Source organism: Theropithecus gelada, chromosome 11, assembly GCF_003255815.1.
Source record: "Theropithecus gelada isolate Dixy chromosome 11, Tgel_1.0, whole genome shotgun sequence".
Lineage (NCBI taxonomy): Eukaryota > Metazoa > Chordata > Mammalia > Primates > Cercopithecidae > Theropithecus > Theropithecus gelada.
Window position 1 is genome coordinate 41594036 of NC_037679.1, and position 15258 is coordinate 41609293.

The following is a 15258-nucleotide window of genomic DNA, read 5'->3' on the forward strand; positions in this document are numbered from 1 at the left end:
GAGTGAATACTCTGGGCCAGGAACATTGTTAAGCATTTTGTATGTAATTATATTTTTAATATATTCACTGTGCCTATCTTAAAATTGATAAAATCTGATTCTTTTGAAGGCGTTGGTATTAGAGCATATCATTTGAGTTTGGGAACTTTAAGTGAGTGGGACTTTAGTTACAAACTGCTGGTTTGCATCATGTCTTTACCACTTACTAGTTAATGAGCCTGAACACATGTCATAATTTCTCTCTAGCTTAATTTCTTTTTCTGTAAAATAGGGAAGAAATAGGAGTAATAATAATACCTTCCTATAGGGTTGTTAGGATGAAATGAATGAAAAATGTACAATGCTTAAAACAATGTCTAGCACATAGTAAGTGCTCAATAAATGTCAACTGTTGTTGCTGTTACAGATAATTAATAATGATGATCATGAAAATAATAGCTAATTTTGACACAGAGCTTACCAAAGTACTATTTAAAGATCTTCTCATCAATTGAGACAATAAGTACATAGTACTATATAGTATGTACTCTTGTTATCCTATGATACACATGAAGAGACTGTAAGGTAACAAAGACTGAGAGACTTGAATCTCTGAGTCTGGAATTCAAGCTCTTAACTACTATACTACCTATCAACTTAACGGTTTTCTAGGGGTCCGGGGAAAAAGAGCTTTTATCCTAATACTCCAATGCATTCATGTGGTGTTTTTTAATTTTACAAGTATTTGCTCATTCTTACACTCAATCTTATCAGTTGGTTTATCCTAAACCTACATGAAGATGATATATAGCAAAAGTTTAATAGCTTGTTCTAGTTCCCTTAATTAATTACAGAGCCCGGACTTCCAACTTAGTGCTCTTTCCACTAGACCTGTAAAATGCATGTCTGATACACATGCTTTAAGGGTATACACTTTGTGTTCCCTCCAATTTTAAAAATACATTAAAATGTTAAGTTAATGTGTCACTTAAGAGAAATAAAGTAAACTCTGAGCCACATCCACTTTATTCTTGGAATAGTCAGGCACAGACTGTTCAGGAGATATTGATTCCCTTTCCCCTTACCCATCTGTATTTACCAGGATAGATAGTCCAACTTAGTTATTTCAGGAATGCACATTTGAAGGCATTTTATAACCTCTTCCCTTTCTCTTAGGAAACAGCTGTAAAGCTCTTACTCAGAGTAACTTGAGAATGATGACTTATTCTGTTCTGCTGTATTTTTCTGTGCATTCCATTATTTATGTTCTTGTTTAAAATGAACTTCATGTTCTTTTGTGTTGTATTTTACAATGATTTTAATAACAATATAAATACATATTTATTTCAAAGTTACCTTGATACCATTTAATGTAATTTGTTCAAAGGCACGAGGAAGAAGAGATTTTAACTATTTTAAGAGTTTCATATAAAATTAAACTTACCTATTATAGCCAGTCAAACAAAAAGTTAAGAACTTTGTAAGCCATTTATAGTACTAATATTTCAATTCATGCAATACTAGATTTGCCAAAGTGACTTTGAATTTCAATAAAATGTTATAAGAATAGGGATTAATATATGAAAATGTACTTCAGCATTTTTGTGAGATAAATGAAAGGATTTTTAAGGAAGTGGGGGACAAATGACAAAATAGAGATTTTGGTGTTGTAGAAAATAGTTACTCAAGATGAGAAAATCTAAAATGGAAAATATATCCAGAGATTAAGAAATTCTAAATGAAATATTTTGGTATAATTTTTGAGGAAAGTTAAGTTTTGAAATCAATAGTTTTCTTCTCAAGTGAAGGCATTTGTGACAAATTTGGAAAGAGATTTTATAGAAGAATTTTGCCTTTGAAAAGTTACAAATTTTAGTGTGGATACTCAAACATGTATATGAGTCTACCTTCAGTGAATTATTTTAGTAGTTATTTGGGGACTGTGATATTTGTAACACTATCCCCACTAGTCCTACTTTCCAGTAGTAGAACCCGTATTCTTTCACAATGCTCTAAGAGTCTACAAGTGTGATTTTTCTCTAGTGACTTCAGAGGGCAATGCCATCAGGGGAAGATGTAAGAAAAATGATTGACCCTCAGCTCCCAACTTTTAGTTTTTGTAGTCTCAGCAGCACAGTATGGGAAGTTAATGTTAGATGAGGGAGAGGAGCAGTAAAGTAGGTTTTCTGCCTGAGCGTGAAAAATTTATTTTGCTATAAACTCCATCTGAATTCAAACATATTTGTTCTAGTTGCAAACATGTGAAAATAACAGTTTTAGACTCCACAGGATAATAAAAGTTACAAAAGGGTGGCTCCATGGATATATGCAGTTCACTGAATTTTATCTTTAAAACTTTACCAGTCATTGGACAGTTTTCAGTTTTACCTTATTTGACTTCTTAAAAGCATTCAGTATTGTTGACGTCCTTCTATTCTTACTCATTTTTTAAAAAAATAATAACTGCATGCAAGCTGGGTTGTTGTTGCTGACATTATTTTGTGTTGGATGTTCCTGTACTATCTATATCAAGATCTGTGGGGATGTGCATAGGGTTTTGGTGACTTTTGTAGTTTCTTAGTTCAAGTAATTCTGTGGCTGCAGTGAAATGCTCTTTTATAAATAGTAATGTTTTACTTTCTGCTCTTTTGAAACTATCATACTTCATTGGAGCCCTTCTCTTCAGCTACTGCCTCTTTCCATTCAAAAACCTTTGAACCTTTGGGACATCTCCCATATCTCTTTCTGCAAGAAGTGAAGCATTGCCAAGAGTGCAATCTCTTATCCTATGTTCTTTCTAAGGCTCTACTTTTCAACTCTGTAGTAACCAATATTGTCTTTCAGACGTCAGACATATCTTTATATTTCTCTACTTAGGGTAGTATCTTTCTTTGTTGGTGTGACTCCTAGCTGTTATTATCTTTATTCCACCTCCATTAAGACAAATCTACATTCTCTTCCTTTTCACATATATCCTTCCTGACTCTTAAATGCTCCAGAGCTGACTTGGTTGGTCTTGAAAGTATTTCTCATTTTTAACTGATAAGGACTTCATTTGGACATTAGCTTATTGTTCATTGATTGTAACTTTTCTTTCTTATTCACTACTGTTTCTTTTATGATTTCTTTTTTTTTTTTTTTTTCCCTCAGAATTTCTTTCACAATGAGAATTAGCCTCAGGGTAACACTTTCACTTGTAATGGAAAAATTATAAAGTCATCCTCTGTGTTTAGCAACAAAGGTTTCTGACATTCACTTTGGTTCCAACATTCTAGTATTTATTTTATTTCTGTTTTTTTGTTTCTTGTGCTTATATATGTCTACATTTTTTTCAGCTGCCTACTGAATCACTCTTCTATCGTGCTGTTCTTCAGGATATTATTAAAGATTGTTATGGCATCACCAAATGGTATGAGGATTTTATTTTAATAAGAATAACTATGTTATATTGTAAGTAAAGTGACTTTTAGTCTTCAGGTGAATTTATGCAGGGTCACTGTTATTAGTAGAAGCAACTTTGAATTTGGGCATAATGTCAGTAACAAGTATACAACAACTGTATCTTAGGTTAATTATCATTAAAGTGGAGGCTCTAATGATTTCTTCTTGTCCTGAAAGCTTGTTGTAATGATAAAATAGTCTATGTAAAATGTATTTTAGAATTTTTGAAGTATTAAAATGTTAAGTAGTTCAGTGATGATATTATATGAACAAGAGTTATATTTAGAATGTTTCACATCTGGTACAGCATAAACGCTTAACTCTAATCAGAACAGATATTGATCATAAGCAACTATTATAGCCCTTCAGGTCTCTGCCAGTAGAATACTAGCACTGCATATGTTTTGTTTTGTTCCTGTTGCCCCTAAATAATGCACTCTTTTTACAGAGAAGGGAAGGGTGGGAGAATTTTTTTCATAATATTGGTTCAACAACTGTTGTATTCAAGCATACATTTGTAAGTCTGGCAGGTTTTATGAATGTTGTCTTGCTAATTACAATTTTAGGATTCTGATAGTTATTTGGTATAACAGGATTATTCTACAAATTAAAATAAGGCAATTTTCAGCTTCTCAAAAGTCAATTCATATTTATTAAAAGATATAAAAGGGATTTTTAGATTAGCTATTATTTCTCTGTAAGAAAAAATATCAACTTTTTACCGATAGAAGTTGCTACATACAAGTACTTACACAGACTGTTTTCAACTGTCATTTCTATGTAGATAACTCCCAAATCTGTATCTCAGTCTCCATTCTCTCTCTCCATGTCAACAAAATGTCTAAAACTGAGTTTTTCATGTACTCCTGAAAACTAGTTCCTTCTCTTATATTTACCCCAAGATGCTAACCTTGTTGGAAAAAAAAGCCATAAAATTGTGCAAATTCGTGTCAACTCAAATATTTACTACCTGCCTTCTTTAAAGACCTTAGATCTGTGCATGTGTTTATTATTTCCTTTATGACTTCTTAAATTTGTTTCTGTTCCTTTCTAAACCTTTCTTCTCATTTAAAAACAACACTTTCCAACGCTTTACATTCCTGCTTTCCTTTAATACTCAGAAGATAGCTCGTATTTATTAGAAGACTTTCAATTCCTGAACCCCATTGACCCTTCAGTCACATTTGACCAAGTCGGTAATTGTTTTTTCTCTAAAATCTTTTCCTCATTATCTTCCATTATTCTATATTCCCTGGGTTTCATTTTTCTACTCTGAACACTCATCTATTTTCTTTACAGTTTCTTAATTATTATTCCATCCCCTAGGTATATCTAGCCATTCTTTAATGTTATATATGCAACTCCTATCTCTTTATATTTCCTTTTTCTCTTAGGATTCTTACTACAAATGACTCTGGAAGTATGTAACTAGCTTCCACCTCTTTTTCAGAAGTCCACATCCACTTTCTCATTTTCATCAGAATAACGTCAGTTAAGTACCTCACAAATACATCGGTCAGCTACATCCAAAACCAATGTTCTCTTCCCACCAATTCTATTCTTTTCTTCTTTCTCTTGACTTCTATCAAACAGGTGTTATTTCTGGAAATGGCATGACCATTATCAAACATTAGAGTCTAGAAATGATACTTGATTCTACTTTTATCATCAGACCACATAATTAGTTATCAAGATTTGTACATGTTCTTTTTTTTTTAATCCAGCAATTATTTATTGTGTGTCAGACAACATGTTAGGCCCTGAGAATTCTGGATGCATAGGTAATGGTTTCCACACAGGAGCAATTTATATTCTAGTCAGGATGGCTTATGTGAAAACCAAACAGAATGATTGAAGCCTGCTTTCAATGATAGACTAAATAATTAGGAATAACTTACTTCTGAGGAAACAAAACAATGCTGGAGATGTGTGTGCACATGCATGTGTGTGTGTGTTTAAATTTGTTTTTAATTGATTTGAGAACATCAGAGACCTATTGAAGTAGTTAAGAATTATAGGACAAAAATCAAAGAGGAAATGGGATTTCAAGAGAAGTAAGCCCAGCTTTTATGGCTGCACTTTCCCCAGCTTTTATGGCTGCACTTTTATGACTGCATCTGTCAGTTCTGGAATAGACAACTGTCCACCCATCAGCAGAGAGGGTGAGCACAGCTTTCAACAGAAAGATAGTTCTAGTGAAACAAAAGTTAGAGTTCATGGTCTGGTGAGGACTCAGGAGCAAGCTAAGTAAACCACTCATACTTTGAGTTAGGTCCCTAAAGATTCATACTGTAAGAATAAGAGTAAACTAGAACAGTCCTGAAATGACTAAAGCCCCATTTTGAATTATCTCAAGCTATGATTAAAGTATTTCAAATTGCTTCTGCTAGCTGCGTACAGGAAATAAATTGCCTCTGGACAAAATGATGTAAATCTGAGCCTCAAATGATCACTAATGTCATATATATATAGAGAGAGTACCTTACAAAACCAATCCAAAATAACCAGGTATGTGATGAAACAAGACAACATGACCGAAATCCAAGATAAACTACAGTCAACAGAAATATACCTTTAGGAAAGCCAGAGAAAGACTTAAAATAATTATACTTGAGAGAGTTCAACTCTGGAAATATTGAATAGATGCACTTTTCTCTATTTTTCCTGCTAAGTACAACTAAATCCCCTGAACATTATATATAAAATGAATACAAAAAGACGAAAGGTAAAGAGAATAGAGCAGACTGGCTACGGTTTCTGGACTGAAGGAACAACACAGTATGAGTCCCCCGGGTTTTCTTTTTGTTTCATACAGCCCAGGATTGGAGTTGAAAAAGGTGGTAATCCAGAACCACCGTTGGCACAGAAAAAAAAGAAATTTCAGATGAAAACTGAAAGACCAGGAAGCGGGCAGGCCTAGAAAAACTTTTATGCATAACTGCCATACTGTAGCAAAAAACAAAACAAAACAAAACAGAAATACCTGTGACTCCACTCTCACCTATGCCAACAAAGGCCAAGTAAAGAGCCTACACTTCCATCCTCGCCAGGCTGTAATGAAACTCCCTTATAACCCCTTTGTGGAGTGGTATTAGATAAGGCTGAGTAGGAAACTAGGACTTTTATCCAACAATTAACACAATACCACTACCACAGTGTCATAGAGACCATGTGAGAGGCCTGTACTTCCTACCCACCCAGCCATAATATGACACCCCTCATTTTCCCCACTAGGGTGGCTGGTATCAAGGAAGGCCTAGCAGAGAGTCAGGACTTTCATCATCACTCAGCAGTAACAAGGTAACCCCTATCATGGTGTCAGTGGAGATCACATGGGAATATGGAAGTCCCAACAATAACAAAGACCTTTAATAATCAATAGAAGCTGACTTACCTTTACACAAAAACCTGTACAGAAATGTTTATAGCAACTTTATTCCTGGTCACCCAAACTGAAAACTACCCAGATGTCCTTCAGTGAGTGAGTATTTAAGCAAACTGTAATAATCCATACCATGAAATACTAAGCAATAAAACAAAAGTATTGTGGATACACACAACAACCTGAGTGAATCTCCAGAGAATTATACTGAATGAATAGAAGCCAATCCCAAAAGGTTATACACTGTGTGATTCTATTTATATACATTCTTGAAATGACAAAAGTATAGAATGGCAAGATATTAGTGGTTGCTGAGGTAGGAATTGAAGGTGGAGTGGGCAGGAAGTGTATATGGCTGTAAAACAGCAACATGAGTGATCCTTGTGGTGATGGAAGTGTTCTGTATCTTGGCTGCATCCACATCAGTATCCTGAATATTACCGTCATGAGACATTGTGGAAATCCAGATGAGGAGTACACCAATCCTTATTCTTTCCTAAAACTGCATGTGATTTTATAATTATCTTAAAATTAAAAGTTTAATTTAAAGAGCTATGCTCAATATGCACATTGAAATAAAATGTGCATTTTATTTATTTTATTTTAAGAGAACCAAAACCTTAAAAAAGTCTAAATGAAAATTCTAGAACTGAACAGTAAAATGACTAAAATCAAGAAATCTATGGATAGTCTTAACAGAACTTTAGACACAGCTAAAGAAATAATGAATGAACTGAAAGCAGGTCAGAACAAAATATCTACAATGAGGCATCAAAAAAAAAAAAAGCTAGAGAATAGAAAACAAAGACTAAGAGCTATGCGGAATACAGGGAATAGGTTTCACGTACATGTTAACTGCAGTCTGAGAAGAAGATGAGACAGTGAATGGGGCAATAGCAATAGTAAGAATTTTTCAATCCTGACAAAAATATATCAATCTTAAGATTTGGGAAGTACACAAATCTTATGGTGAAGTAAAAAGAAAACAAGTTCTAGACACATAAGAGTAAAATTGCTGAAAATAAAGACAAAGGGACAATTCTTAAACCAGCCAGAGGTGAGAGGAGTGAGGGAGGGAAGCAGAATACCCCCAAAGGAACTAAATTAGTCTACCAGTTGAATTCTCAGCATAAACAATGGAAGCCAGAAGTCAGTGATATCTTCAAAGTGCTGAAAGAGACTATCCTACAGCCTACAGAGCCTATTAGAAAATACACTGTTAGAGGAGACAAAAAAAGAGAGAGAGAGAAAGAAAAGAATGAAATATGCCTAGAAAATAACCTCAAAAGAGTAAATTTAAGTCATGGCATTAGTCCATTTCTATGCGGCTATAAAGGAATAACTAAGGCTGAGTAATTTATAAAGAGAAGAGGTTTATTTGGCTCACAGTTGTGCAGACTATACAAGAAGAATGGTCCCAACATCTCCTTGGCTTATGGAGAGGGCCTCAGCTGCTTTCATTCATGACAGAAGGCAAAGTGTAGACAGCATGTGCAGAAACCGCATGGCAAGAGAAGAAGCAAAAGAGAGGCAAGGTGCCAAGGCTCTTTTTAACAACCAGGTCTTGTGGAATCTAATAGAGCAAGAACTCACTCACTATCCCCCAACCCGGGAGGGCAATAACTTATTCATGAAAGATCTGCCCCTATGACCTAAACTTTTCCCATTAGACCCCACCTCCAACATTGGGGATCAAATTTCAACATGAGGTTTGGAAGGGCCAAATATTCAGACTATAGCAGCCTTCAAAACGGAGTTGAAAAAGTGCAAAGGATAGAGAGCTTATTCAAGGAAATAATACAGAAAACTTTTTAGACTCAGAAAATGATACAAATACTTCAATGTAGGAAGGTTAAAGACTTTTGAACTCAACCCAAATAAGACTACTCTGACACATATAATAATCAAAACCTCAAAAGTAAAAGAGGAAGGATCAAAAAAGCAGCAAGGCAAAAAGGCAGCTCTAATTCATCTGACAACAGACTTCTCAGTGGAAAATTCAGGCCAGGAGGAAGTGGGAGGACTTTCAAAGTGCCAAAGAAACTGTCAGCCGATAATATGGTGGCCAGCAAAGCTATCTTTCAAATATGAAGGGAGATATTTTCCCAGATAAACAGAAGCTGAAGAAATTTATTACCACCAGAGGTGTCTTACAAGACATGCTAAAGGGAGTTCTTCAATCTGAAAGAAAAGGATGCTAACATGCAACAAGAAAATCAGCTGAAGGTATAGAACTCATTGGTAAAAGTAAGTACACAGAAAAAAATTCAGAAGATTCAATACTGTAAATGTGGTATGCATGCAGTTCATATCCCTGGTATAAAGACAAAAATATATCAAAAATAATCATAACATTTGTTATGATTATTAATCAATCTCTTTATTAAGAGATAGGCATAAGAAAGTAAACAGACATCAAAAAGTCAAAATGTGGGGGTGATGGAGTTAAAGTGTAGAGGTTTTTTTAACTTTTTTATAGTAACAAAATGGCAGTAGTAGTTCCTTACCTATCAATAGCATTGAAAGTAAATTGACAAAATTATTAAAAGATATAGAGTAGCTAAATGGATCAAAAAAACAAGACCCAACTATTTTTATATGCTACCTACAGGAAGCTCACTGCACCTGTAAATACAACACACATAGACCAAAAGTACAGAGATGGAAGAAAAATACTCCATTCAAATGGAAACCAAAGAAGAACAGGTATTTCTATACAGTTACCCTTGAACAACACAGATTTGAATATACCAATATTCTATAGAATTCAGCAAAAGAAATATTAAGAGCAAAGTATATAACACCTACATCAAGAAAAGTAGAAAAACTTGAGATAAATGACCTAATAGTATACTTCCAGGAATTAGAAAAGCAAAACCCAAGTGCAGGTCCACTTATATGCAGTATTTTTTAAATAAGTATATTGGAAAATATATTTGAGACTTGTGACAATTGAATAAACTTGCACACAAACCAAGTAGCCTAAAAATATCAAAAAATAAAGAAAATGAGGTATATCTTGAATGAATAAAATATATGCATATTGTTTATCATTTACTACCATACAATATATACAAATCTATTATAAAAGTCAGAATGTATATAAAAACTTATGCACACAAACACAGACCATATGTGGCACTATTCACAGTCAAGAGAAATGTAAACTAATGTAAATATGAAATATTAAATCATAGTCACATTAAATTAGCTATAGTATATAGTATAATAATTTTGTAGCCACCTCTTATTGGCATTGTAGTGAGCTCAAGTGTTGCGAGTATTCGTTTAAAACACTGTGTGTTGCAAATCTCTGTGTGATCAGTTTGTTTCTCCAATGGATTGTGTATCACAGTAAAAAGTGATCTCTCACAGTTCTTGTCTATTTTTCATTGTCTTAAGGGCAGTATCATAAACCTTGAATAACACCACCATGATATCCATATTAAGTGCCACTAGTGATCCTGGAAGTGCTCCCAATATGCAGAGAAAAGTCAGGACATTACAAGAAAAAGTTGAATTGCTTGATATGTACCATAGATTGAGGTCTGCAGCTGTGGTTGCCCACCATTTCAAGATAAATGAATCTAGCATAAGGACTACTGTAAAAAGAGAAAAAGAAATTCCTGACACCTTTGCTGCAGCTATAACAGCTTGTGCAAAAAACTTGTACTTTCTGTAAAATACAAATATGTTTTAATTGACTATGATATCGGTAAAGCTTCCAGTCAAAAGTAGGCTAGTAGTAGTTAAGTTTTGGAGTAGTCAACAGTTACATGCAAATTTTTTGCTGCACAGGGTGTTGGCACCCATAATCCCTGTGTTGTTTAAGGGTCAACTGTGCTTGCATCACATAAAATAGACTTCAAGCCAAAAGAAACAAAGGGGGTCATTATATAATGATAATCAGATAAGTTCAGCAGGATATAACAATTGTAAATATATATGCACTCAGCACCAGAGCATGAAAGTATATAAAGCGAATATTAATAGATCTAAAGGGAGAGATAGATTGCAATACAGTAATAATGGGGGACTTGAACACCCCAATTTTAGTAATGTACCGATTAACCAGACAGAAATATAACAAAGAAACTTTGTGTTAAACTACACTGTAGAACAACTGGACCTAACTGACATTTACAGGCCATTTCATCCGATTGCTGCAGCATATATATTCTTTTCATCAGCACATGGATCATTACCCAGGATCATATGTTAGCCACAAAACAAGTCTCAACCAATTCAAAAAAGTAGAAATCATATGAAGTATCATTTCTGACTGCAGTAGAATAAACCCAGAAATCAATAATGAGAATCTTTGGAAACTGTACAAATACATGGAAATTAAACAACATGACCCTGAATGACCAGTGGGTCAATTAAGAAATTAAAAAGGAAATTTTAATTTTTTTTTTCTTTTTGAAACAGAGTCTGCCTCTGTTGCCCAGGCTGGAGTGCAGTGGCACAGTCTCAACTCACTGCAACCTCCGCTTCCCGGGTTCAAGCTATTCTCCTGCCTCGGCCTCCCTGGTAACTGGGATTACAGGTGTACGCCACCATGCCCAGCTAATATTTGTATTTTTAGTAGAGATGGGGTTTCACTATGTTGGCCAGGCTGGTCTCGAACTCCTGACCTCAGGTGATCTGCCTGCCTTGGCCTCCCAAAGTGCTGGGATTACAGGCATGAGCCACCATGCTGACCTTAAAATTTCTTGAAACAAATGAAAATGAAGACAACATACCAGACTGTTTAGGATTCAGCAAAAGAAATATTAAGAGCAGAGTATATAGCAATAAACACCTACATCAAAAAAGTAGAAAAACTTGAAATAAATGACCTAATAGTATACCTCAAGGAACTAGAAAAGCAAAAACCAAATCCAAAATTCTAAAGAAAGAAATAGTAAAGATCAGAGCATAAATAAATAAAATCGAGACTGAAAAAAACCCATGGAAGATCAATGAAATGAAAACCAGTTAGCATTATCTAATAAAATGGAAAATATATATACATGTCTCAGCAGTTTTACACCTAAGTATATATATTAGACAAAATCTTATATGTCTGCTTCTGGAAAGTTTTATAAGAATGATCAATAGCAGCAATATTTATAAGAGCAAGAATCCAGAAAGAAAAAGCTCATTAATAAAGAATGGATAAATTGTTTTATATTCATGTATATGGAAATATTTTATATGTCACAATGAAAATGTATGAATTACAACTGATTCATCAATGTGATTGAATCTTGTGAATATAATTTTAACTGAAATCTCAGAAAAACTCCTGTAAAATGGTTCCACTTACATAATTCATAAAAGAGCAAAACTGAATAATTTAGGAGTATAAATATGTGGTAAACAAGCAAAAACAACATAAGTATGGTAAACACAAGATTCATTATCATAGTTTCCTGTGGGAGTTGAGGGGAACAGTGGATTATTAGGCAGAGTGATAAGGTAGGGAAGAGGAGAAGTACATATAGAAATCAAGGTATTTAATTCTAGTAATGTATTTCTCAGGTTTGGTGTTGGGTGCAAGAGTTTGTTTTATTTATATTCTTTAGGCCTTACAGATATTTTGTAAATACTTATTGCTTTTGTTTAGTATCACTAAAATATTAATCTTTTATCAGGCTATACCCCACAGTCAGTTGAGCCACATATTATACTCCCAGTATCTAGTATAGGCACCTCATTATAATAAGAAAAATTAAAATAAGTGGTTAAAAGCTTGTCTAAAGTCATATAGCCTGAAAGAACCAGGATCAGGACCAAATTCATAGTCCAGAAAGGTTTTCACCATCCCATTCTTTCTTTTAATAGTAAATTCCCTTTGAGATATTTTTAATATGAGTTGATTTGCAAGGCTCTTTGTATTAGCATTGTAAATCAAGGTTAACTTAATTGGAATTACTGGTCAGCAATAGTAATAAAGACAGAAAATAAGGTCACTTAATTACTTCCGCATTTTGTTTATTTTTCTTGCTAGCTAAAATAAATCATCTTCCAGTAATAATACTGTTTTAGAGTAATTGAAACATTATCCTGAAAGTTCTTTAAGTATAATTGTTTATATAGCCTAAGGTTAGAAGTAAACATTTTTCAGGGATTTAAAGATAACATTTTAACTTTATTATTTATAATTGTGATTTAGCCCATTTATGCTAAAACTCAATAATTTATAGAAATTTATTTATAATTAGTTCTTATCTATAATAGAAACTTTCTAAGGGTAATAAAATGCCAAGGAAGGAATTTCAGGGATTAAAAATCTCTTTTAAAACACTTGGAAAGAAAACAGGGAAAATCCAATTTTTACACTTTTTTCACTTTATTATTCTCTTGCATAATAAGAAATGTATACAGCTATACAAAAAATGTATAGTATTTTGCTACCTATAATTATGTTACTTAATTTAATTTTAATTGTGATTTTGCTATAATCAAATAGGAAAGTGAAAACTCAGATCTTAAAAACTATCTCACAAAATTAAAGATAGTAATTTAATCTATAATGTGTGGTTCAGCTGAAATTGGAAGGTATCTTTTAAACTGAAAAATAACTTGAAGATTTTTTGGAGCTCCCTTAAATGATAGCTATTTACAGCAAAATTTTATGTTGTTGATCTTTTAAGTCTTTCAATATGTATTAGCATACAAAAGGCACAAAATAATAATAATGTTACAATAATTTCTTAAATATTTTGTGATTATGGAGAAACTGAATTTTGGTACAATCTGTCCTGCATGTGTTTGTTTTCATTTATTTAGTATACCTCTGCTTCACCTTCCTCTAAAATCTCCCACAAAAATGTTGCTTCCTTGGAAAGTGTTACAAGTAAACCATGTTCTTACAATTGCATTTTTGGAGAAGCATGTGGGTGTTGTTGGATTCACTTGAGTAGAATTTTAATTAGATCCAGTGCATTCACTTTTATTAAAAGAAAGTATACTGATCCCTTTTTAGCATGCTGACCATGCTTTATTCTGACAGAGGGGCCCTTTTTAATCTGTTCTTAACTTCTCATCATTTATCTTTCCCAAATAGTCATGCCACTTTTCTAACTTTCAAATCTTTGCTAATAATTCTTTATGCCCAAACCTAAACTATTATGGTGGCATTCAAGGCCATTTCAAATCTGTTATTAATTTTCATTCCAGCCTAATCCATCATCACATTCTTCCTGTGCACCATGAGCAGTTGTCCGTGCACACTGTCCTGGCATGCCAGATTATTCATCATTTCCCATGCCATTATTTTCTTGGAGTTGTTCTCTCTACCTGGAATATTCTCCCCCCTATTTCTGCCATCCTTTCATTCCAGGACCTCTGGAAGGTGAAATTCTGTTTTTGTTTTTTTTTTTTTTTTTAAATCCAGTTCAGAAGATATCTCTGTGATAGCTTTCTTTTCTCCTTTTCTTCTTTATCTGTTCTCCTATAATACTTTAGCTGTGATTCACTGTTCTTACTGAACCTGAATAATACAATTAATTGTATTTCTACTCCTCTACTACCTTCTGAGCTCTTTGATGACCAGTTTTCAGTTTTAGTAAATGAAATGGTGTATCATAGTGATTAAGAGCACAAATGCTAAAAATCCTCTTTGTACCCAATTTTCCCCTCTAACCACACTGTCCTATGTTGGTTCTTTCCTTTACAGCAAAATTCCTTGAAAGTACTGACAATTTCTTTCCCATTTCCCTTAAACATATTTCAGTAAGATTTTATTTCCATCACTCCAGCAAATCACCCTTTTCTGGAACATGAATGACCCTATGTTGTTAAATTGCATGATCCATTCTCAGTCTTCTTCTTACTTTGACTGCCGTTAGTATTGCACCCAATTTTCCACTCTTTATTGAAACACTTCTTTCTCTCATATGCTAGGGAAAGACTCACAATATACTCATGTTTTTCTCTTGTTCTGTTTTTAGTTTTCTTGCTGATTTCTCATTTTCAAACCTCTAATTGTTGAGGTGGCTTTTTTTTTTTTTTTCTGTGTATACCTACTACATACATGATTTCATCCCATCTGGTGGCTTTAAGTATCATCTATACTGATGAATCCCAAATTCACCTGTTAATGACAATCATATTCTTCCAGGTACTCAGACCAGAAATCGTTAAGGCATCCTTGACTCTTCTGTCTCTCTCTGCCTAGGTTCAATCCTTCAGCAGCTTTATAACCTCTCCTTTCAGAATATATCTAATTTTTTTTTTTTTATCACTTTTCACCATCCTCAGGACCATCACTCTGGTCCAAGCCACCATCATCTTTCACCCAGATTGTTGTAATAACTTCTTAGTTGGTCTCCCTCTTCTACTTTTGCTCTCTATAGCCTATTCTCTACACAATAACTAGAGTGATCCCATTGATATTTTTAAGTGGACTCTTGCTCACAATCTTCCAGTGGCTTCTGTTTACCTCAGAAGTAAAGCTAATGTTTTTC

The 15258-nt window shown here is 33.8% G+C and overlaps 1 protein-coding gene across 1 annotated transcript in view; it reads left to right on the forward strand.

The window, feature by feature from the left end:
• METTL25 (methyltransferase like 25) overlaps positions 1-15258 on the forward strand; it is a 97675-nt gene that overhangs the window by 57463 nt on the left and 24954 nt on the right. The window contains exon 8 of the mRNA XM_025402841.1: positions 3315-3388. Coding sequence (XP_025258626.1) covers positions 3315-3388 — 74 coding nt within the window. The remainder of the gene's footprint in view (positions 1-3314; positions 3389-15258) is intronic.